Below are 22,373 nucleotides of genomic sequence, written 5' to 3'. Positions count from 1 at the left end.
ATTCAGGAAGTAGAAAACGTATGCCTCAGCCGTAAGCGTTTTTCCTAATGTTTGTTTTTTTATCATCAGACTGTAAGAGCTTCAGACAGGTGGGGTCTGTCAACTTATTCTGTAAAGCATCACATAAAGCTACTTAATAAATGCTCTGTTACCTGCTTTTTTGTTTTATCATGTATATCCTCTTCCTTGTAATTCTTTCCCAGTGTAAAAGTACCAGAAAAACCGTGGCCTTTGATCTGTTTCACAAGACCTTCAAAAATTAAACATTTCAGCATCCTTTTCAGAAGACTCCTGTTCCGTTGAACATCATATCTATATATAGAACTGACATACTTGTAGATGGAAAGAATGGAAACTCCTTTTTTTCCATTCATTTCTTTAACAGCTGTCAGGATCATCACACGTGTAGCTAAATGCAAAAGGATATGCTAACTCAGTCAAGACAATTAAAATGAAAAGAAAACTCAGTTAATCTTAATGTGTACCGAGGACCAAGTTAAGAAGAAAATAAATCAAAGATTTATTAAAGATATGTTGTCTGTACATCATCATTTTGAAGAATATGTAATAAAAATTTATCTCAATAATTAAGAAATAAATTACTGTAATGGAATAATTTAAGGAAGAATTACATTAATTTGCTAATCTTACAAATCAACTATCATTTAAAACTACATATTAAAAAAAAAACTTCTCACAGTTATTTACATAAATGCTACCATTAGCAAGGGAAACATTCATTTGCTAGCAGAATTTGAAGTAGCTACTCTTTATTAAAGCCTGATTTAAACTGTAAGCTAAAGAAATTTAAATGTTACAAATTAAGCAAAAAACTGTCTGGACCAAGTCAAACCAAAGAATAAATGTTTATTTTTGTTAAGATAATATGCCTTGTAATTGAACTTTTATGCAAAGTATAAATAACTGTAGAAACAATTATTCATAACAATTACAAGATATCTCTATATAACAAGAACCAGAACAAAGATCACTGTAAAAAGGTGTTACCTTTAAGAGATTTCATACTTACGGGGGCATTGAACTTTTTCTTTTGGTTCAAATTCCATATTCTGGGTTTCTGTGTTTTTTACATTTCCTCCAGAATTATGTGATGGAATGAAATAATTCACCACTTTTCCCTGATATAAACAACATTAAGTAGTCACACAGTGTTTTGCTTTCAGTATTCTGAGTTGCTTAATAAGACAAACCCTCCTTCTATTAAGGAGATGCAAAAGAGTTATAATAAATTATGAAAGAAAGGGCTAAATATGTTATGCACACATATAAACCTTATTTTTTATTTCAGAGTTTACAGCTAGTCATCACTTTTTAAAATTGTACATGTTATCTTAAATTACCTAAATTTTAAGTGAAACTTCTGAAATTAACTTTTCAAGCCTTGTTTAAAATATTAATAACCCACTGAATTTGTAATAATACTCAAAATAACTTAAAATTAACACAGCTAATGAACAGAAAATATCCAAAGGAAGTTACCGATAGTTAAAACTGAATACTCCAACTCATTTTCTACAAAGCAAATAGACATTCCCTACTCTAACCCTTACTCAAATCTGAAAGGCTAATTTTGCAAACTTTACACTATTAAAAGATCACATAACCACTAAGGTTGTGAGTATGGTGGGCCCTACAGGTAATTACAGTTATGCCTTTAACTAGTGGCCTCATTTCGGCAGGATTAAATGGGCTGATTTCAGATTCCATTATTGGAAAATATGAACTGTGAGCTATATTTGCCTCACTGAAGTTTTTTCTTTTTCTTATAAACTCTAAAATTTGCATTTTTAAACACAATTGCATTTTGGAATAAAGACTCAGAGTTTGTTTCATCTAGCAATCTAATTACTAAGCTGTTTATCCTGTAACAAAGTTCTAATTATTGATATTTGACTCTAAGATTTACATATCTGAGATTTGCACAGTTTTTGAAAAATAGCTCTCAAAAATATTTAGCAGTGATACGGAGACGTGAAGTAGTGACAAAACATTTGAGGAAGTAATAAAACTTTCCTAAGGGAATTTCTCTGCCAGCTAGAAGGAAGCTTGGTAAGTGACAGCATGTCGCCTTCCTAGTTGGTCAATATCACTTTAAAAAAACCCCTCCAGGTCACAAACATCCCATTTTCTGTGCCTACTTGAAGTTAACTAACAACTAATATAAATCATTAATTGCAGAGTAAACTGAAAGTGCTGACTTAAGTGCCAAGCAAATGTTCGATATATGATGCTTTTGGAGAACATATGTCCCCGCTTTCCCAAGCCCTATAGTACTCCTACTACCTCAGGAAGAGTGAGAGCATCTTGTTTGACATCTTGTCGAGTATGTGTCAGAATCAGAGCCAAAACCTCTACTGTCTTTCCCAGACCCATCTCATCTGCTAAGATTCCACCAAGCAACTGTGGCCCAGCATTTGGGTACTCACGGATGATGCTAAGGAAAAGACAAGAAAAACACATCATAGGAATGCAAATAAAAATTACACTGTTCTTAAAGAGAACTGGGAGAAATGCATAGAAGGCTAAGCTTTTAAAAATTATATTTTAGGTTACAACAATTATAATCCCTAGATCATGAATATAAGAACTGTGATCAAAAAACTGCCTGAGCGGACAACTAAAGTCTGCAGAAACAGAATTGGTACTGTCATCATTTTTCTCTTCTATAAATAAAAGGAAGCATGTTTGCCTTCTTTCTGTGACCTTTATGAATCTGTGAATAAAAAATTAAGAATGGCAATAACTACTGATTCACTAGTCATATTTAATGATTCCTAAAACTCTTTTGTAATAGAAATTAACAAATTTAATGAACTGGCCCATAATAAGATGACATTTTTACCTAAAATTATAATCTCTTTAAATATCAATAACTATGCATCTTAAGTCTATTATACTGCATTTATCTACTGAAAAATTACAAGTGCTATTAATTCTATGTCTATCTATAAAAATGTCTAATGAGACCTGGACTTAGTATTCCTTCTTGAGGTACTGCTGAGGCTGAAGACTTACGCTACCAATCTCATACAGGTTTTTGTAATATTTATTTTTACTATCGCTTTGCCTTACCAGCCTGTATATGGATTGTAGTAGAGTTTCAAACCCTCAGATGTAACAATTTCTCGCCATAGGAAGTGCAGGGCATTTTCTAAAGAAAAATATAATCATAAGAACAAGTTTGTTTTCCTTTCTGCCAGATAATCACATTAAAATAAAAGTAAGTTAACAGTCAGGACACCCTGGAAAGGCACATACACATGGGAAAAAGGCTAGGACTCCTCTCATTCTTTTCTTCAGATATTATTCTTTAGCTTTCTTTGCTTTGGGCACCAATATGTCCCATATAAACAAGTGATAAGACAGAAAAAGTATAGCAAATTACAGAGGATTAACAGGAAAAGAAAACTAATACATATAACCAAGTCTTACCCAATAAAGGAAAGTAGCTTATCTTTTATAAATCCTTCAAGAAGTTACCTGATGTCTTTAAATAACTCAACAGATATACGATACTGGACTAATACATTAACGTAAATCAGACCTAACCTTTTATATGGGTCTGAGTCGGAGGAAAGGCTTAACTGAGGAAATAATATCTAAAACTATAACACTGAAGTACTGAGTTTATTTCAGCCAGAATCGTCCACTAACCCTTCCCTTAATATTTTAAGTTGTTCAAACCAACTGCTAAGTAGGAAGTATGGCTCCACTCACCAGTGAAATGGTAAGTCACTTTTTGTTACTTTCTTTAGGGATTAATAGATGAAGTAGGAATACAGACATATAGGTTTTATAAAATGAAAAAAATTAAAAGATAAAAAGCTTTAATTTACGGGAACCAAGGGAACAGAAAAACTACTAAATGACACATGGGATTTAATCAACAAAATCCAGCCTGTGGACAAAAAACAATGAATCACTGACACATGCAGCACGGATGAACCTCGAAAACATTATGTTGAAAGAGGCCAACTCCTTCCACCCGAGTGTACACATTTTATCATTCCGTTTGTTTCAAAAACAGGCAAAACTGGGCTTCCCTGGTGGCTCAGTGGTTGAGAGTCCGCCTGCCGATGCAGGGGACACGGGTTCGTGCCCTGGTACGGGAAGATCCCACATGCTGCGGAGCGGCTGCGCCCGTGAGCCATGGCCGTTGAGCCTGCGCGTCCGGAGCCTGTCGCTCCACAACAGGAGTGGCCACAACAGTGAGAGGCCCGCGTACCGCAAAAAAAAAACCCCAAAAAAACAAAAACAAAAAAACAGGCAAAACTAATTTACGGTGATAGTGGTTGCCTCCCGAAGGGGTTGCAGTAGGAGAACTGACTGGGCAATTATAGAACTTGCTGGGGTGATGGAAATACTTTGTCAGCCCTGTATGATAGAAATATTAAAAGAAACAGGTAAAATTAATTTTAATAGTTGTTTTCATTTAGCCCAATATAATCAAAATATTATCATTTCAATATGCAATCAATATAAAAATTAGTAGTGAGATATTTCACATTCTTTTTTTGGTACTACTTGAAATCTAGTATATATTTTAAACCTATTGCACATAATTTGGACAACCACATTTCAAGTCTCAAGAGGCATGTGTGGCCAGTGGCTACATTTGAAAAAGTCTGGTTCTATGTCTTAACTGAGTTGCTGGTTTCACAGATGCATAGATTCATCAAAACTTATCAAACTGTGCCCTTAAGGTCTGTGCATTTTACTGTATGTAAGTTACACCTTAATCAAATTCCTTAGTTGAAAAAAATTATTTCATTTTGGAGAAAAAATAATCCAGTCTGTGGTAAACTCTACAGAGCTAACCATTCCTTAAACAAATATACGAAAAAAATACAAGAGAGAGGAGATAGAACCTATGGACTAAAAGAAACTTAAGAGACAGCAACTAATTCCAATATATGGATGTTATTTGGTTTCAGATTTGAACAAACTATAAGAAGGAGAAATAGAGAGAAGGGAGGGAAGGAAGGGAGAGAGATTTGGTGATATTAAGGAATTATTGGGTTTTAAAATGCATTATACATATATTTATATCTGTTTAAAAGATCCTTTATCTTTTAATGAAATAAACCAAAATATTAACAGAAGAAATGATACAATATGTGGGATTATTATTTCAAAATAATTCAAAATATTGGGGGAGGAGGAGGAAGAAGAAATAATATTGGCTATGAACTGATATTTCCAAAATAAAAAGTTAAAAAAATAAAGTTTGTTGGATAAAAAAGTGGGAGAAATAAGAGCTATTCATCACTGATTAAAATAAATCTATACAGGAAGAGTGAGAAATAATTAACACTTTACTTCCTAGAGTCATGTAAAAATCTCATCTTGTGCCCCTGCCTTTAAAGACAATGATAAAGAAGTGGCACAAACGACTCCCATAAATCTACTACTTTTTTGAAAACACTTATTAGATGGTGTTTCATTTTATTATTTATTTTGTGGAGTAAAGAAAATAAATGCAAACCTAGGAAAATTAGGTTAGTCACACATTGTCTCCCACTTTTGTAAATTTGCTTTCTGTCCCTAACATTCATGATTAAATTGTAAAACCTTTTACATATATTAGGAAGATTCCATCTGGTCAGGTTACAAAAGCAATTCTTAGTTGGAAAGGCATGTAAAAAATTTCTTGGTTTTTAAAAATTCCAATCAAGGCAGTCTTTACTTTGGCTGGAAAAATCAGTTTGAACTTTTATGGATGAGGGAACTCATATATGAATTTCTCTAGATTTCAGTTTTGAAGGATTTCTTAGAAAATAATTTTGTTCATAGTAGCACCCATTCTATCCTATGTTTTCAATATGATTTGTTTACTGATCGATTTCCCCCTACCCTCTCTCTCATATAATCCCTCTGATCAATTTGCCTTTCTTTAAGCATCTTATACTTGCCACTAGCAGGGGTGCTTTTGAAATGCTCTTGTTGTAGCATCCAATTTACAGCCTCTCTTTGGTATGGTCTCAACACAGGAGTCAGTGCAGGATGCTGGACATCCACTTGGATGCATGGAGTTTCTTGTTGATGTGTTTTCTTCACAAAGTGATAGAGTTCATCAATGTCCTGTCCCTCTGGCTCACTCTCTGAATCTTCCTCATCCTCTTCCAACACATCTGTATATCCAAGAACAAATGTACTCAAAACAATCCCATCCACATTTATAACTATAAGCAATTCTTATTTCAAGAACATACCATGCATTCTTCCACTTCTGGGGCCTTTCTTAGTATGTTTTTTGACTGATCAAAAATTTACCCATCCATCCTTCAAGAAAATTCAACTGGTACTTTTTCCATGACATTTTCTTTTGTTTTCCCTGGTCAGAATTAATATTCTCTTCTGTGTTCATGCAATACTCTTATACTTTGGATATAGTAATATATTGCAATCTGTCTGGTAATACAATCATTTGTGTGTAATCATCCCTTCCCCACTGAACTGTAATGCTCTTTGAGAGCAAAGGCTGTCTTTTGTTTTTATAGTTCCTCAGAGCAGCTAGCACGTGCCTTGCGCGTTGTAGATGTTTAATAAACATCTGAGGAACTGAATGTGAATATCTTTTGCAGTTTGTAAAAGGATAATTTATTTCACTTTTACATCTTAACATAAAAAAAATCCATACGCAATTTTTCTATGTCTAATAAGACAAGGATTCCCATTCTATTTCTTATGCTAAAAAGGATAGGTATTTGGTAGCAGCACCAGCAGCCAATCAGGAGATTAAGGGCTTAAGCCATCAACACAAATTCGTAAGAATTTCAGACTCATTTGTTGGGCACAATTGCCCTGTGGAAGAAGATTCATGCCTACAACATGAAAAAAAAAATTCAAACTCTTGAACAAATTTACAAACCCTATTAACTAAAGCTAATGATTTATTACTGAAAGGTTTCAAATAGGCCTACACACATTTATAGAACAGGCCTCATATGCCCTAAAATAAAAACTGTACCATAAAATACATAATTTACTATTTTCAATAAAAATTATGTCATATTAAGATTTTCAAAAGTTTACAATTAATGTGTAGTTATATGCTTGGTTATTTCAGACTGTTAGTATAGGTGTATACTCTAGTATTAGTAACTAAATTTGAAGTTTTCCTTTAAAATCCTTGAAGTTTTCCTTTGAAAAGTTCAAATTTTATTATTTTTAAAAGGCAGAATAATGGAATTCTTATAACTTTAAAAATTCTAGGTGTACTTAAAAGCATTCCTTCCAATTTTAGGTCTTTAACATGCAAAATGATTTACTATTATTAGTTATCATGAAGCTTTGCAAAGAATGTACTGCAGAAACAATTCAATAACCAAGCTCAGAAACGGATTTCCCAAATATTCCAGTATAAAAATGTTCTATAATTTGCACCTGAAATAAGGCTGACCCACCATGAGCAGGACTTGGAGAATTTGAGCCGTTTTTCCAGTAGTGTTGATGGGCTGCATCAAGCCATCCACACTCTCCCTTGGGAACCAATGGCAGACAACTCTGAAACTGCAGTCCTGACCAACGATACAACGTCTTGCCAAGAAACAGTAGCAAAGTTAACTGGTCTTTATGGGAAGCAGGCTCTTGAGATTATTTGTCAGACTGCAAAGGAGAGGTGGAATAAAGGCCAGCCAAGAATCTCTGGCCATGACAAAATAAAAAAGCACAGGAATAATGCAAAAATTCCAATCAGCTCAGATCCCTTTAAATTCTGCCTATTGACTCCATAAACATTTCTTGAGTAACTACTATAAGCTAAGCACATTATTAAGCAAATAAAGACAAAAATTATAGACGTAGGGGTATTTCGGATAAGTATAATTTTGTCATATAGCAATTTTATGAAGGTTTAATTTTTACTATGGTTTTAGTAGCTGTTTTTCTGGCTGTTATGTATAGGATTTGGGGGAAAACCCACAGCTCTTCAGTAGTAGCAATTTTAAAGTTTACTTTAAATATTACCTGGAATAATAAAATTGTATAACTTTTCCATCACTCTCTTCATGAGTTGATTGAACTTTTTCATTCTTGAGTTTGCATCACTCAGAAAATCTAGTTTTGCTAGGCCACCTTCCAAAAGATAAATTCCAACCTACATAGAATTAATCAACATAAAAATAGTTTTGATTGTACTATACCATTTTTGAGGATATAAGAAAAACATTTTTTAACATCATCATTTTTAAAGGTATTCACAGTATTTACCCCACAAGCACTAAATATATACCTACCAAATCTCCCTTAGATGTTTTCACTTTCAATAACAAATTCATTCTACAAATGCAGTACCTAGTATGTGTGATGCACCATTTAAGTAGCCAGAAAAAAAATATTTCCTTAACTGAAACTGAACCTGGGAGACTGTGATGAGAACACCAATTCTACCAACCAAGTCAATGATTTCCTAACTGGATGATCATCAGAATATCAATGAAGCTGGTTAAAAATGCAGATTCCCCCAGAAGATTCTGATGCACATGACAGGATTCTTAAGCACGGTTAGGTTTGGGAATCCCTATTACTATATCAAACACTAAAATGTATAGGAAAACAGACCTTGATTAAGGTTATGTAGCTTGAGTCTAGTGAAACAATGTAGTATGAAGTTTTGTAGTCAAAATACTTGAATTTTAATACTGGCATTGATATTTAAGAGCTAAATAAACAAACAAAATAATTGATTTATTCTGACCCCAATAGAGAGAAACCTATATGAGATAGCCCACTTAGTACAATTTTAAAACTTCCTAATGGTAATCAATAAATACAGTTTCCTTCATTTTCCTGTATTATCCTGAGCTTGATTCCCTAATCACTGAGATTCTCATAGTTTTTCACTAAAGAACAAGAATCAACCAGCATTATACAGGAATAAGTGGCAAAGATTATTTTTCACTACTTATATTCTGCTTTGTACCTAGAGATGGCTTGCTATAGCAGCAATAAGTGTTTAAAAGTTTATAAAAATTGGGATTAGGGAAGACAGAACAGATCAAGATTTGGTGTGTGGGTGGGAGAAGTAGACAGAACACAGGCATACAATCCATGAATTCTTACATACTTGTTATCCCTGAGCCACAATTTTTGGCACTCACTATCAGCAAAGAGAGGGAATGCTTGGTTGTACAGTTAGACTGTTCAGGGAAGAATTAATTACAATCCAATGCTTCTAAATTTTCTCCTTTCCTTCTGTCAATTCTGAAACTATAAATGGGGCTATCAATATAATTGATTTTTAATGTGAGAAATGTATAACACAGCTTTCAACTGAACAGAGGTGAATTTAACATTTTAGAATTTCTTTTCAAGTTCTAGCATGAAGGCATATAAACCTGCTTCATAGTTGACAAAGTACATTTACTTACATTACCTCACCTGATTCTCAACACAACTGTATGAGGTAAAAAGAATGAGTACTATTTACATTTCGTACAAAAAGAAGCTGAAATTAGGGCCTTTAAATGATTCACAAAAAGTTACTTGGCTAGTGAATAGCAGAGCCTGAAATGAATGGTAAATTTATTCATTCATTTACTGAAAATCTGTTTAGTACATGGTATTTTACTGGGCTGTGAAGATAAAAAACTTCATAGTCTAGTGAGGGGGAAAGATATAAAATGTAAGTACACTACAAGTGACCAAGGCAAAAATAAGCATATGTGTTAGATATTATGGGGGAAGAGCATGTAACACCATCCATGGAGTTTAAGAAAGCATCTCCTTAGGTGAAGTAAATTCTGAGCTGAACATTAAGCGATGACCAGGAGTTTGGAGGGATGAGGAAGGCACAACCCAGGCAGAGAGAAGTGCGAGAGCAAAAGCAGAGATGCAAAAAGGCAGCAGGGTATCTGCAGGAAACAAATTAATTTGCACTTTCTGGGACAAACTAAAAAGCAGAGTGATTAAGAGTTGAGGCTGGAGAAGGAGACAAAGGCCTATCAAAGGAGAGACTTATATGCCAGATTATCATTAATTCTAGAGGCAGTAAATAGACTAGAATTCCATTTGCATTCATAGCATACCAGCCCAGAGACAAAGGAAATGAAGGAGTTGAAAAAGCAGTAATTAAAGGATTGCTACAGGAAGAGAAAGAGATAATGAGGACCAAAACAAGTCACTGAGAGTAGAACTGGAAAGGGCGAATCAGGAAGATCCTGAAAAAAGAACAGCCTGAAAATGATTAGCTATAATATACATTTTTTATAGTTATTGAATGTCCCAAATAAAATGTACTCTGACACTTAATAATGAGAGGCTTATTGCTGGCTTTCCAGACCTTCCTTCTAAGTTAATTTCAAAATGGGCTGTCTGATGCAGAAGAACCTTAAAAGACACTACAGAAATTCCATACCTTGATAATGCGATTTCCTTCTGGTTTTTGGTAAAGTTTTATTCTTTTCTTCTTTTGCAGCCACCCCAAATCTTCTAACATTTCACCACTAAAGGATGATTCCACTTGAATACCTTTGTCACAAATACTGATTGGCTCGTTGAGTCCTCTTTCTTTTTTCTCTATATCTTCGCATTCTGAATGAACATAGATCACAAACTGACAGCTCGACTCTGAACTCATCAGTGTAAAACTCTTTTCAGAAAAATTTTCAATTAAACTCTGTTCAGGAAGAAGCTGAAGAGTTAATTCCCCTAGAAATGCTTTCCAAGAATTATCAAAGTGACAGGGAGAAATCACAATATTCAGCTTTGGAGACAAAGGGGAAAAAATGCCACTAGTCTCTTCTTCAACTGATTTTGAGACGCTCACCACTTCTGGACACCTCTTCTTATCTTTGTGAGCCACTTCTTCCTTTAGACTATCATCTAGGATGATGCAGTGAGCAGAAGAGGAGTCCAAACCTGGGCAGGACTGCTCGTCATCAGTTGAGGTGAGAGGTTCATTCCTTCTGTCCTCATGCATATTCCAACGAAGCTGCTGTTGCTTTTCCTCATCTACCCTCACTGGAGGAGCACGTTTCCGTCGGCTGCTCATTTTCAAGTTATCTTGGTAAATATGAAGTCTAGAAGACAAACGCAACAGTAGGCATTCCAAGAGAGGATTTTAGTATTAAAATACTCCCAGCTGAGAAATTCAGCAGAGAAAAATAATCCCACACATAACATGAAATCTTCAGAGACACACAAAGTAATGGATAATTATTTTAATAAATCAAATACAGCTTTGGAACACACTCACTATAATCTCATGTATCATATAAATTCTAATGGTCTTATTGGTCTTTTACAGATAAATTTAATATAGATAATTTGTTGTTTAAACTAAAATAAATTCTAAAAATACATTTAATGAGCAGCATGATAGTAAGGTAAATCTCTCAGATATCCTGGAAATGCTTATTTGAAAACTTTTAGTGACATTTAGATTCATATCATCACCACAGAATTTCAATTTTGTTTTATAATCCCAAAGAGTTAACAAAACTTCACTTGACTCTTACATAACTTAAAAATCCCTAAAAATATATCTTCTTTTTCAAAAGAGGAAGATGAAAACATAGAAATGTATTTCTTTTTGTGAATCAGCATATAAAAAGAATAAGAGGGATATCTGGGCAAGAAATAAGGTGGTGATGGCAAACAGGGGAAATAAGGCAGAGACAATAAAAGAAGAAAATTTAAAAATATAGGGAAAAAAGAAAAGAAAGCTTTGTCAACTCAAAAGAGGAAACTGGGCTAAAAGCAGCCTATATAAGGTAGGTCCTAAACTACGTTTCCCAAAATAATAGCCAATTCCTATACATAGCATAAAACAACTCAGAGAAGTTAAATCACAAAGTCATAATGATGGTTAGTGCCTATTCCAATTTATTCCAACCATGTAGCTGGGGAAAAAAAAAAGGATGTATAAACAAAATTTGTCTTCAAGTGCAGTTTAAGAAATATTCTCAGAAAAGGGAACCCTCTTCCACTGTTAGTGGGAATGTAAATTGATACAGCCACTATGGAGAACAGTATGGAGGTTCCTTAAAAAACTACAAATAGAACTACCATACAACCTAGCAATCCCACTACTGGGCATATACCCTGAGAAAACCATAATTCAAAAAGAGTCATGTACCACAATGTTCACTGTAGCTCTATTTACAATAGCCAGGACATGGAAGCAATCTAGGTGTCCATCAACAGATGCATGGATGAAGAAGATGTGGCACATATATACAATGGAATATTACTCAGCCATAAAAAGAAACTGAGTTATTTGTAGTGAGATGGATGGACCTAGAGTCTGTCATACAGAGTGAAGTTAAGTCAGAAAGAGAAAAACAAATACCGTATGCTAACACATATATATGGAATCAAAAAAAAAAATGGTTCTGAAGAACCTAGGGGCAGGACAGGAATAAAGACGCAGACATAGAGAATGAACTTGAGGAAACGGGGAGGGGGAAGGATAAGCTGGGACGAAGTGAGAGTGTCATGGACATATATACACTACCAAATGTAAAACAGAGAGCTAGTGGGAAGCAGCCGCATAGCACAGGGAGATCAGCTCAGTGCTTTGTGACCACCTAGAGGGGTGGCATAGGGAGGATGGAAGGGAGGGAGATGGAAGAGGGAGGACATATGGGGATATATGTATATGTACAGCTGATTCACTTTGTTATAAAGCATAAACTAACACACCATTGTAAAGCAATTATACTCCAATAAAGATGTTAAATATATATATATATAACATATATAGAAAAACAAAAAAGAGAAATATTCTCAGTAATTCCATTTTTAAATAAAATCCAGTCAGGTATTTGCCAAGTCCCTAGTAAGTATTCAACACCATGCTGTATTTGAGGAGAGGATATAAAAGAAGTATAGATCAAACCATGGTCTTTAATTCAATACAGACGATAAGCTGTGTTTTGGTTTCTTGACGACAAACTGAGCACACAGAGCAGTCTACATCCCTCTACCTCCACTAACTCGCCATCCTTAATTACTCTGCTCCAAATCTAGCCCTGTTTAAGGTAATACAAAACAAGGGGAAATCTCAGCTGACCAGAAACTTTGAGGTATTCCTAAAGAATGATACAGAGGGAATCAGACTGGAAAGCTGAGTGACAGCGTGAATGTATTAGCACAAAAGATGGGAGCATCATCAAGCGGGCTGCCATGCTCAGTGGTGGGGGACCTGGTAGTGGAACCCAAAGTGAGTCCAGGGCTACAGCACAGATAACAGTGGAACAATAAAGTGGAAACCCACAGGCCCTTACCTGCCCTATTTCTCCCAAAGCCAAGGTAGCTGTGATGGGGGTATCTATTTTCTGGTGAGAGCGGTGCCTAAACTGGAAAGATGTCCTTTGCCACTGACTGAAGAAAAAAAGGCAGATGACAATGGACTCTGCCTATATGGAGGTCTCACCAATCTCCCATCCTCACTGAATACAACAGAAAACAAGTCTTACATCTGCTTCTGAGCCTCCCCTTAACCAAACTGTACAAGCAGAGACAATGAAAGGTAAAGCAAGGAACCTGAACCTCAAAGATGAGTTCACAATCAACAAACATGAAGGGATCTCCAACAGGAGTATAAATGAACAAAGAAACTTTCACCCAAACAGATGGAGCAATCTGAATAAGAACTTTATAAAACAGTCAAATCATTACATCCTCGGGGAGATAACATTGTTTTCATGAAACAGAATCAGCAAGTCATAACACAAAAAGGTGGCTATTAAAAAAACTGACTGGTGGGCTTCCCTGGTGGCGCAGTGGTTGGGAGGCCGCCTGCCGCTGCAGGGGATGCTGGTTCGTGTCCCGGTCTGGGAAGATCCCACATGCCGCGGAGCTGCTGGGCCCGTGTGCCATGGCCGCTGAGCCTGCGCGTCTGGAGCCTGTGCTCCGCAATGGGAGAGGCCACAACAGTGAGAGGCCCGCATACCGCAAAAAAAAAAAAAAAAAACCAAAAAACTGACTGGCAATTTTAGGAAAGCAAATTATATTACTGGATATTTTCGATCCGCAGTTGGCTGAATCTGTGGATGCAGAATCTGCAGACATGGAGGGCTGACTGTATCTTTAAAGAAATAAAGGTGAAAAAAATGACAAAAGCCAAGAGAATTCACTTGCAGACCCACATTTACAAGAAATGTTAAAGGAAGTCCTCACAAAGGAAAATGATATTAGATGGAAATGTGGACCTACACAATGGGATAAAAAGCATTGTAAATGAAAAATATGTGCATAAATATGTCTTTTTCTCTTGTTTTTACAGTTCTTTAAAAGATAACTTTAAGAATTTTTTATTCTGAAAATTGTCAAGTCTACATAAAAAGAGAGAAATAGCCTAGTAGTATAATCATAGAGATATATATATACTATGTACTATGTTTATGGACTGAAAGACTCAAGATGCCAAAATGTCAATTCCTCAATATTGATCTACAGAGTCAAAGTAATCCCATTCGAAATCCCAACAGGCCTTTTTTTTTTTTTTTGTAGAAACTGACAAGCTGATTCCCAAGAACTAGAAGAGTCAAAATAATTTTGGAGAAGAAGAGTAAAGTTGAAAGATTTAACAATGACTCCAGGACTTACACTGACAGTAATCAAAACAGTGTGGTAATGATATAAAGATAGACATATAGACCAATGGAACAAAATAAAGTGTCCTGTAATAGACCCACATAGCATGGTCAATTGATTTTTGAAAGAAATTCAAAGGCAATTAATGGGGAAAGAATATCCCTTTTAATAGATACCTCTATGCAAAAAAAAAAAAAGAACCTTGATTTTTACCTCCCCACACACATAAAAACTAACTTGAAATGGATCATAAACTGAAATATAAAAGCTAAAACTGTAAGGCTTCCGGAAGAAAACTGAAGAGAAAATCTAAGTGACAGTGGATTAGGCCCCCCCCAAAAAAAAAAAAAAATTTAAATAGGACACAAGAAGCAGAGACTATAAGAAAATGATAAATTAGGCTTTAATGAAATTAAATACTTTGGCTCTTCAAAAGATATTGTTCTGAAAATGACAGGGGAAGCTGCGGATGGGAAACAATATTAGTAAAACAAATACCTGATGAAAGATTTCTATGTGGAATATATAAACAACTTGCAAATCAATAGTAAGAAAAACAACCTTATTAAAAAATGGACATAAATTTTGAACAGTCGTTTCACCAAAGAGGATCTATACGTTGCAAATACTGTAAGCACATGAAAATATCTTCACCATCATCAGTTATTAAGGCATTTCAAATTCAACCCATAAACCACAATGAGAAACTACATATCCAGTAGAATGATTAAAATTTAAAAGACTGAGGATGTAGAACTAGAACTGAATTCTCCAGCATTCCAACAGGAAAAGTCTGTCAATTTCTTACAAAATTGAATATATATTTCCTACACAGCCTATTAATCCCACTCATAGGCGTTTACCTAAGAGAAATAAAAACACAGAATCATAAAAGACTTAAACTTGAATTTGTTAATAGCAGTTTTATTAATAAAAGCCTACAACTGGAGACAACCCAAATGTCCATCACCTGATGAATAGATAAACAAATGCAATACTACTCATGATAAACTACTGATACATATAACAACATGGATGAATTTTTAACACATTATACTAAGTGAAGGAAGCCAGAAATGAAAGACTACATAGTGTACGATTCCATTTATATGAAATTCTAGAAAATGTAAAAATCTAGTGATAGAAAGCAGATTAGTGGTTATCAGGGGCCAAGAAGTGGTAAGAGGTGACTGGCAGCAAAGAAGCAGAAGGGAAACCTTTGGGGTAACAGAAATGTTCTACTGGTGATCACATGATGGTACACATTTGTCAAAATTCATCAAATTGTATGTGCAAAATTGTTGAATTTTATTGCATGTAGTTTATCTTAATAAAACTAATTTAAAAAGCAGGACTTCCCTGGTGGTGCAGTGGTTTAGAATCCGCCTGCCAATGCAGGGGACACGAGTTCGATCCCTGGCCGGGGAAGATCCCACATGCCTCAGAGCAACTAAGCCCGTGAGTCACAACTACTGAGCCTGCACTCTAGAGCACGCGAGCCACAACTACTGAAGTTGTGGCTCTACTATGCGCTTAGAGCTCGCGCGCCTAGAGCCCGTGCTCCGCAGCAAGAGAAGCCACCGTAATGAGAAGCCCGCGCACCGCAATGAAGAGTAGGTCCCGCTCGCCGCAACTAGAGAAAGCCCACGCGCTGCAAGGAAGACCCAACGCAGCCAAAAATAAATAAATAAATTAAAAAAAACCCTAATTTAAAAAGCAAAGACAAAAAGTAGGTGCAGAAGTGATTTAAAAACTGTAAGAGAATATTAAGAATAGCTTTATTCTAATAAACTTGAAAAATCTAGATAAAATGTGTAATTTACTAACAAAATGTAATGAATAAAACTAGTCCAATAAATAGAAGATCTGAATAGAACAATAACCATAAAAGAAACATATAATATTACTTATCTACCTAAGATCTACCTCATTTCCTTGTTGACAGAACCTTTCTCTTACTTAGGAACACATTGGCCTTGTGACATAAAGGAAGAGTGGTTTCCTTCGTAGTCTCAAGGAAGTTGTTTGTGCAGTCCAATAAGGATGCCACTAGCTTCCTGTGGCTATTTAACTTTAAGTTAAAAAAAGATTTGAACTCAGCTCTTCATTCTCACTAACCACACTTCAAGAGCTCAAAAGCCATATGTGGCTAGTGGCTACTGTACTGGACAGTATAAATATATAGAACACTCTCATAATTGCAAAATGTGTATCAAACATTTCTGGTCTAAGTCAATCATGAGAATTCCACTCCCTCAACCAGTGCTTGGCTTATGAATATGCAGGTGGTGATCTATCTCTCACTATAGTTAACTACTCTTCAAGCATCTTATCGCCTCTACTACCTTGGATAAGAGGTCAGAATAATACAGGAAGCCCTTAATAACCTAAGTGCTTATCTGTGTCCAGTTCTCCTCAGAGCACAGGTTGGAATACTGGAATTGGGTCACTCTGCTGAAGTTAGGCTATACCAGTTTATCAGTTAGCTACTGTCATAAATATGCTGTATAACGCATCACCCAAAGCTCTGCCTTGAGACAGCAATCATTTTTTCTCACAGATCTGCAGGTTAGCTGAGGGTTGGCTGATCTGGGCTAGGTTTCAGGAGAAGCAGCTTGGCTCTGCTTAACGTAGTCCTCATCCTTCTCCTGGGACCGGAAAAATAACTCAGGAGTGTTCTTACGGCAGTGACTGAGGTGTAAGAGTACAAATCCAACCAAACAAGTATTTTCCTGCATTTGGTCAGGGTAAAACCACTAAGGTTCCACGGGCCAAAGCAAGTCACATGGATGGACTCAAAGTCAAGAGGTGGGGAGATATATTACACTTCTTTGTGGGTGGAACCGCTCATGGCAAAGAGCGTGGATATGAGGTAGGGGATGGGGAGGGAACTGGGCCAGTTACACAACCTATCACACCAATCACAGTAATATTAGTAACATGGTAATTATGGAATCATTAACTCTAAAAGTCCCCAAAGCAACTGGCTAAAGTGTCTCACATCTGCAAAGCAATCCGGTTTACAGGAGAGAATGTGGGCTTTGAAGTCCTATCAATAGATTCTAATTCTAGCCTTGGCACGTACAAATTATCTAGCCTCTTTGTGTATGTACAAGAGCACAGCAACAGAAATTTAGCACATATTCAGTAAGTGGTAGTTGCTATTATCATCACCCCGAGAACACTATAAACTATATTTTACAATAACCAAACTTTAAAGTGGCAGGATGGGAGACTATAGATCAGTGTGTTTCAAATTTGACTTACATTAGAATCACCTGGAGGAAATTTTAAAACTCCTGATGCCTGGTACTACCCCAGCCAATTAAATTATAATCTCTGGGGCAGGGCCCAGGCACTACCTCCATTATTTTTTAGGCTCCCTAGGTGATTCCAGCACGCAGCCAAGTTTGAGAAACCTCGTTATTGTTAGCCAGCTGCCTACTAAAATCCACTTCTTTCTTTCCAAAGTACAGTATAGATGGGAAATGTCTGCTCAACTGGTGCTGCATCTCTAGTAATCCATGACCATTTTGAGCCAATCAATTGCGAAGAGAGGTTAATATGTGCCCTTTCTCTTACAACAGTCTTGTAATAGAGATATTGAATCCAAACACATTCCTTCAACTCTGTTCTTTTCTCTGGTAAGCTCATCCAGTATCTTTTAAGTGATATATACCACTATAATCTGCACATTCTTTCAGATGTTTGCTTCTAATCTGATTCTTCTAATATTACAGAAGTATTTGTCAATTACAATGATAAGTTGAAGAAAAATAAAGACCAGGATTTCTAGCAAGGCTCTCGTTTTGTTCAGTTCTCTATTGAGCAAACATTCATGATCTGCCTTCCCTCCACCCCACCATCCTGTTTTGGTTGACTCTTTTTCTAGCAGATCTTTATCTCGGGATAACTCTTGAACCAAAGAAGATAATATTTGATCAAAGCTACTTATAACCATAATGTTAACTGGTAGCTAATAAGTCAAGTACTGGTAAAATTCCATGTATCTCTAATCATATTCCAATTCTAAATCCTTCTCCTTGTTTTCCTCATACCAGATGAATCTCATCTTTGATGATTCTGCTTCTTCTTCCTCCCCCTTAAATATCAGTGTTTGGGTATAACATGATTATATGCAGTTTTCTATATGGACATTTTTATTGTCCCTCACTTAAGATGTAAAAAGCCTTTTGCTTGAAATGCCCTTTGATGCTTTTCTGCCTATTGCTGTCCTAATCTCCCCACAAAACCTTCCATGACCAGGTATGCTGAGTTAAGGGCCTCTCCTCCTTGATCCCAACTGCTACAGTGTTCTTAACTGTTTGACTTTGAACTACTTGAAAGCTTGGCAGGAACAGTATCCTATTCAGCACTGTACTCCCAATGCCAGGTCAGTGTCAGGATGGAAATGACATACAAAGTAGCGTGAACCAAAGATCTCTAATTTTCTCAATACCCTCTCTCTTTTTAAGGACCTAGTACAGTACTTTACTCATATTTCTTTATGGAAAAATCTCTCTTAACCATATTCTAAAAGACTATAGGTAGTGTGAAACTACTCCTTACTATTTCTGGCCCAAAATGAGACAGAGAAAACTGACTGACCTGTATCTTTAACAGAAAACAAAGATAGATTGCTAGAAGAGTAAACATAAAATGTTAAGTTACTAAGACAATACAACAAATGGATATCAATTAAACTTATTCAGGTTCTTTCCTCTCTAAATTATTAGCTCTTCATTAAAAGACACATACCAATCCTGAATTACCACGAATCCATGGTAGGCCTGGGTTTAGGCTATTAGGGGAACAAAGAGTATATACATTTGAGATATTGCTGTCCAAGGTAAGCCTTATGCAAGTGAAGCCCAATCACTACTGATAACTGAAAAGTTCTCAGTGACCTAGCATTACTACAATCTTCTTCTGTAGTGATAATCCCAGTAGGCTGAGAGTATTTTCATCTACTGAACTCTAGAACGTATGTTAGTCACAGATACTTAGAAAATGCCCTCATAAGATTTTTCACCAGCAGATTGTTTCCCCCAAATCTTTCTAGCCTGAACTCTTAATAAAAGATTTGTTTTAATAATCCTGTAAGTACAGTTCTTCAGGCTGGACAAGAAGAGTATATATATACATATATATAGCATCCTTCAAAACTAAACTATTTTATTCTCAACTGCCAGCTTATTGGCCAAGTGGACCTTGTAAACTCCAGGAAGTGCCAGCTTTTGCAGTACAGGTACACTTATCCCACAACTGTTCACTACCACACTGCTTCCAGCATGATTACTGATCATAAATCAACTAGTCTTTTTGGTGACAGTACAGATATTATGGATTATTTCAATTCATGGGAGTTTCATCATTCTTGCTATCACCCAACCGAATAGTAAAAAGTGGCTTTAATGACTTTAAAATTATTATTTTTTTGTTCCGTTTAAGCCACAAGTTAATTTAAACACAAGTAGGAAAACACCAAACATCTAGGATTTTTACCTCATGGCTAATGTCAAGTCACTTAGAAAAAAGACACAAGCTTAATGGTCATTATTTAATAATACTGTTTATCTGACAGTGACCGTCAATCATCAGAAAACACATCTTGGTTCTGGAAACTAGCAACTACCAAGGAGTCAAAGTGTACAATGTGCACTGGTGGTTTAGAATGCGAATGTAATTAATATGACTCCAGAGGCAACTGAGAACTTTCAGACTAACTTGGCCTCGGCCTCCCCTGTACTACATTACAACCCCGCCCACCAAGAAGCTAGGCAGCTGCCCAGTTCCAAGTCTCCAGGGGCATATCTGCGGCGAACAGTGATACCCACTCAGTTTTCTTCCAAAAGACTCAAAAGCGGTTCGAGGAGTCTGAGGAGGGCTGTCAGCGCCGACCGCTCCCAGCAGGCCAGGCAAACAAGCTGCCGCGAGGCGGAGGAGCGCGATCACAGCCCTCGGGGCGCTCGAACAAGACACTGAAGGCCCCAGGCCCCAGCCCCCGGGGAGAAGCACAGCCTCCTTTCCCATGGCCCCACCTCGTCCCGGGGGAGCCGCGGCGGTGCACGGGCCCACACGTCTGGGATGGGGAAGGGTCGGGGGGACTCGCGCTGCGGCTCCTTCTCAGCCTTTTAGTTTCCCGGACTCCGGAACAACAGAGTCCTCCCTCCCTGGGACCTCCGTCTCTGTGCAGAGACGCCTTTCGTCCCCGACCTCTGACCCCTGACCCTCCATCACCCAAGCGCCTACCTAGACTCGTTCTCCAAGCCCCTAGAGCCTCTCCGCACCAAGGCTCAGGGCCCTCTAATGCCCCCGCAGGTCCCGGACACGCATTCGCCACCCAGCGAACATCCACCTGAGGTAGGCACGCGCGATTTAGGCTGGCGTGTGTTGCGGTTCCTTGGGGGGCTCAGAAACCACAGCTCCTAGGTGCCGGGCGCGCGCTGGAGCGAGGGGTCAAGGTGAACGCGCACGTAGGAGCGCCCCGCCCCCTTTGTCCGGCAGTGGCTTCATGAGTGTCTTCTGCGCAAATCCACACGGTTAGAGACTCTCGAAAGACACTGTCGAAGTCTCGCGATATCTCGACACCAAGCCATTGGAGAATACAGGATTGGCTGGAACCTCTAAGGAGGAGGCGGGGCTCTAAGCGGATTTTGAAGTGAGCGGGGCGCCCGGCTGAAGGGGCGAGGCTCCCGGCTGAAGGGGCGAGGCTCCCAGCGGAAGGGAGTGGGACCAGTTTGAAGCGAGTGCCAGATGTAAGAGTTGTGGCTTTAACAAAAAGAAGAGAATTCTGCAAATGCACCTTTTAAATTGTTTCCAGAAAGCAGCCACTAATTAGTTACGGATGAAGCTTATCTCCCTCAGAAAAGTGATTTTAAAAGACTTTACAGGGAGATGTGAGTAAATATTTTAAGATAAGGAAGAAACTACACGTATTGTGCTGAAGCTGGCCTTCCAATATCTTAGTCCTTTTCCTTCTCTTCACTAAGCGGTAGCCGCTTTTCTTGGACGTAGGCTTATGCCTAGATATCTGGCATAACTGAGAGGCTTCAGGGCCAAGAGCCTGAAAAATAACCCTCAGGAACATGGGGCACTCAGTGATTGAGTACCTAATAAGGACTCAGCATTATACTGTGGAGTGGCGTCTTGGCCTGTGTGATCACAGAAGGACAAAAGCAAGTTCTTGCCTATGGGAGCGTCCGTTAGCTGCGGAGAGAGTCCGGAGTGGTCCATATTCTTTAGACCTCTAAAATAGCCTAAGAGAAGCCATTTGCATAAATGAAACCACGTAGAATTCAGTGGAAATCAGTGACCTTATCCAAGTCTTCATAAGGCAAGTTGAAAAAGAAATGCTAGTGCTGGAGCAGTAGGCAAGCAGAGTCCCTCTTCATTGGAGAACTGATCCTTTAACTAAGTATTGATACAAGACATAATGGAGCCTTTCTTTTGGAAGTGTAATTTGAAACTCCATATTTAAACGTTTATTGTGCTGTAAAAGGTTATCTTTGATAGTTTTATGTCACATTTCACCATTGGAGCAGAAAATTAAGCTCATAATTTGACTGAGTTCAGCTGGTACCAGGCAGAAATATTTAAAAATAAGCACAGCATCATTTCATCTTTGTTCAGCTTGATCAGGGTAATTAACCTCTATAGACATTATTGTTATCCTGTACAAAATATTAAAGTATAGATCCAGTTGTGTGTCTGGAGATGTAATTTCACCTACAGAGATGGAATTCTATACAGTATCCTGTTCTTACAATTAAAGAAAATTCTTCCTCTTGAATTTTCCAATGGTATGTTCA

The 22,373-nt window shown here is 37.2% G+C and overlaps 1 protein-coding gene across 4 annotated transcripts in view; it reads right to left on the bottom strand.

The window, feature by feature from the left end:
- SHPRH (SNF2 histone linker PHD RING helicase) overlaps nucleotides 1-20,969 on the bottom strand; it is an 81,208-nt gene extending 60,239 nt beyond the window's left edge. For 2 of the 4 annotated variants that reach the window (XM_082855600.1, XM_082855602.1), the window contains exons 1-8: nucleotides 20,815-20,960; nucleotides 10,379-11,042; nucleotides 7,990-8,119; nucleotides 5,934-6,152; nucleotides 3,094-3,172; nucleotides 2,305-2,455; nucleotides 1,031-1,139; nucleotides 153-409 (exon numbers count right to left, since the gene is read on the bottom strand). In XM_082855600.1, the coding sequence (XP_082711726.1) occupies nucleotides 153-409; nucleotides 1,031-1,139; nucleotides 2,305-2,455; nucleotides 3,094-3,172; nucleotides 5,934-6,152; nucleotides 7,990-8,119; nucleotides 10,379-11,014 (1,581 nt within the window). In that variant the 5' untranslated portion in view covers nucleotides 11,015-11,042; nucleotides 20,815-20,960. Of the gene's footprint in view, nucleotides 1-152; nucleotides 410-1,030; nucleotides 1,140-2,304; nucleotides 2,456-3,093; nucleotides 3,173-5,933; nucleotides 6,153-7,989; nucleotides 8,120-10,378; nucleotides 11,043-20,603; nucleotides 20,710-20,814 lie in introns of those variants that run through there. The other 2 variants (XM_082855601.1, XM_082855603.1) reach the window with 2 other exon arrangements.
- Nucleotides 20,970-22,373: the final 1,404 nt, after the last annotated feature.

Source organism: Leucopleurus acutus, assembly GCF_964270905.1.
Source record: "Leucopleurus acutus genome assembly, chromosome: 15".
Lineage (NCBI taxonomy): Eukaryota > Metazoa > Chordata > Mammalia > Artiodactyla > Delphinidae > Leucopleurus > Leucopleurus acutus.
The sequence above is the reverse complement of the archived record's forward strand: the minus strand, read 5'-3'. Positions and strand labels throughout refer to the sequence as shown.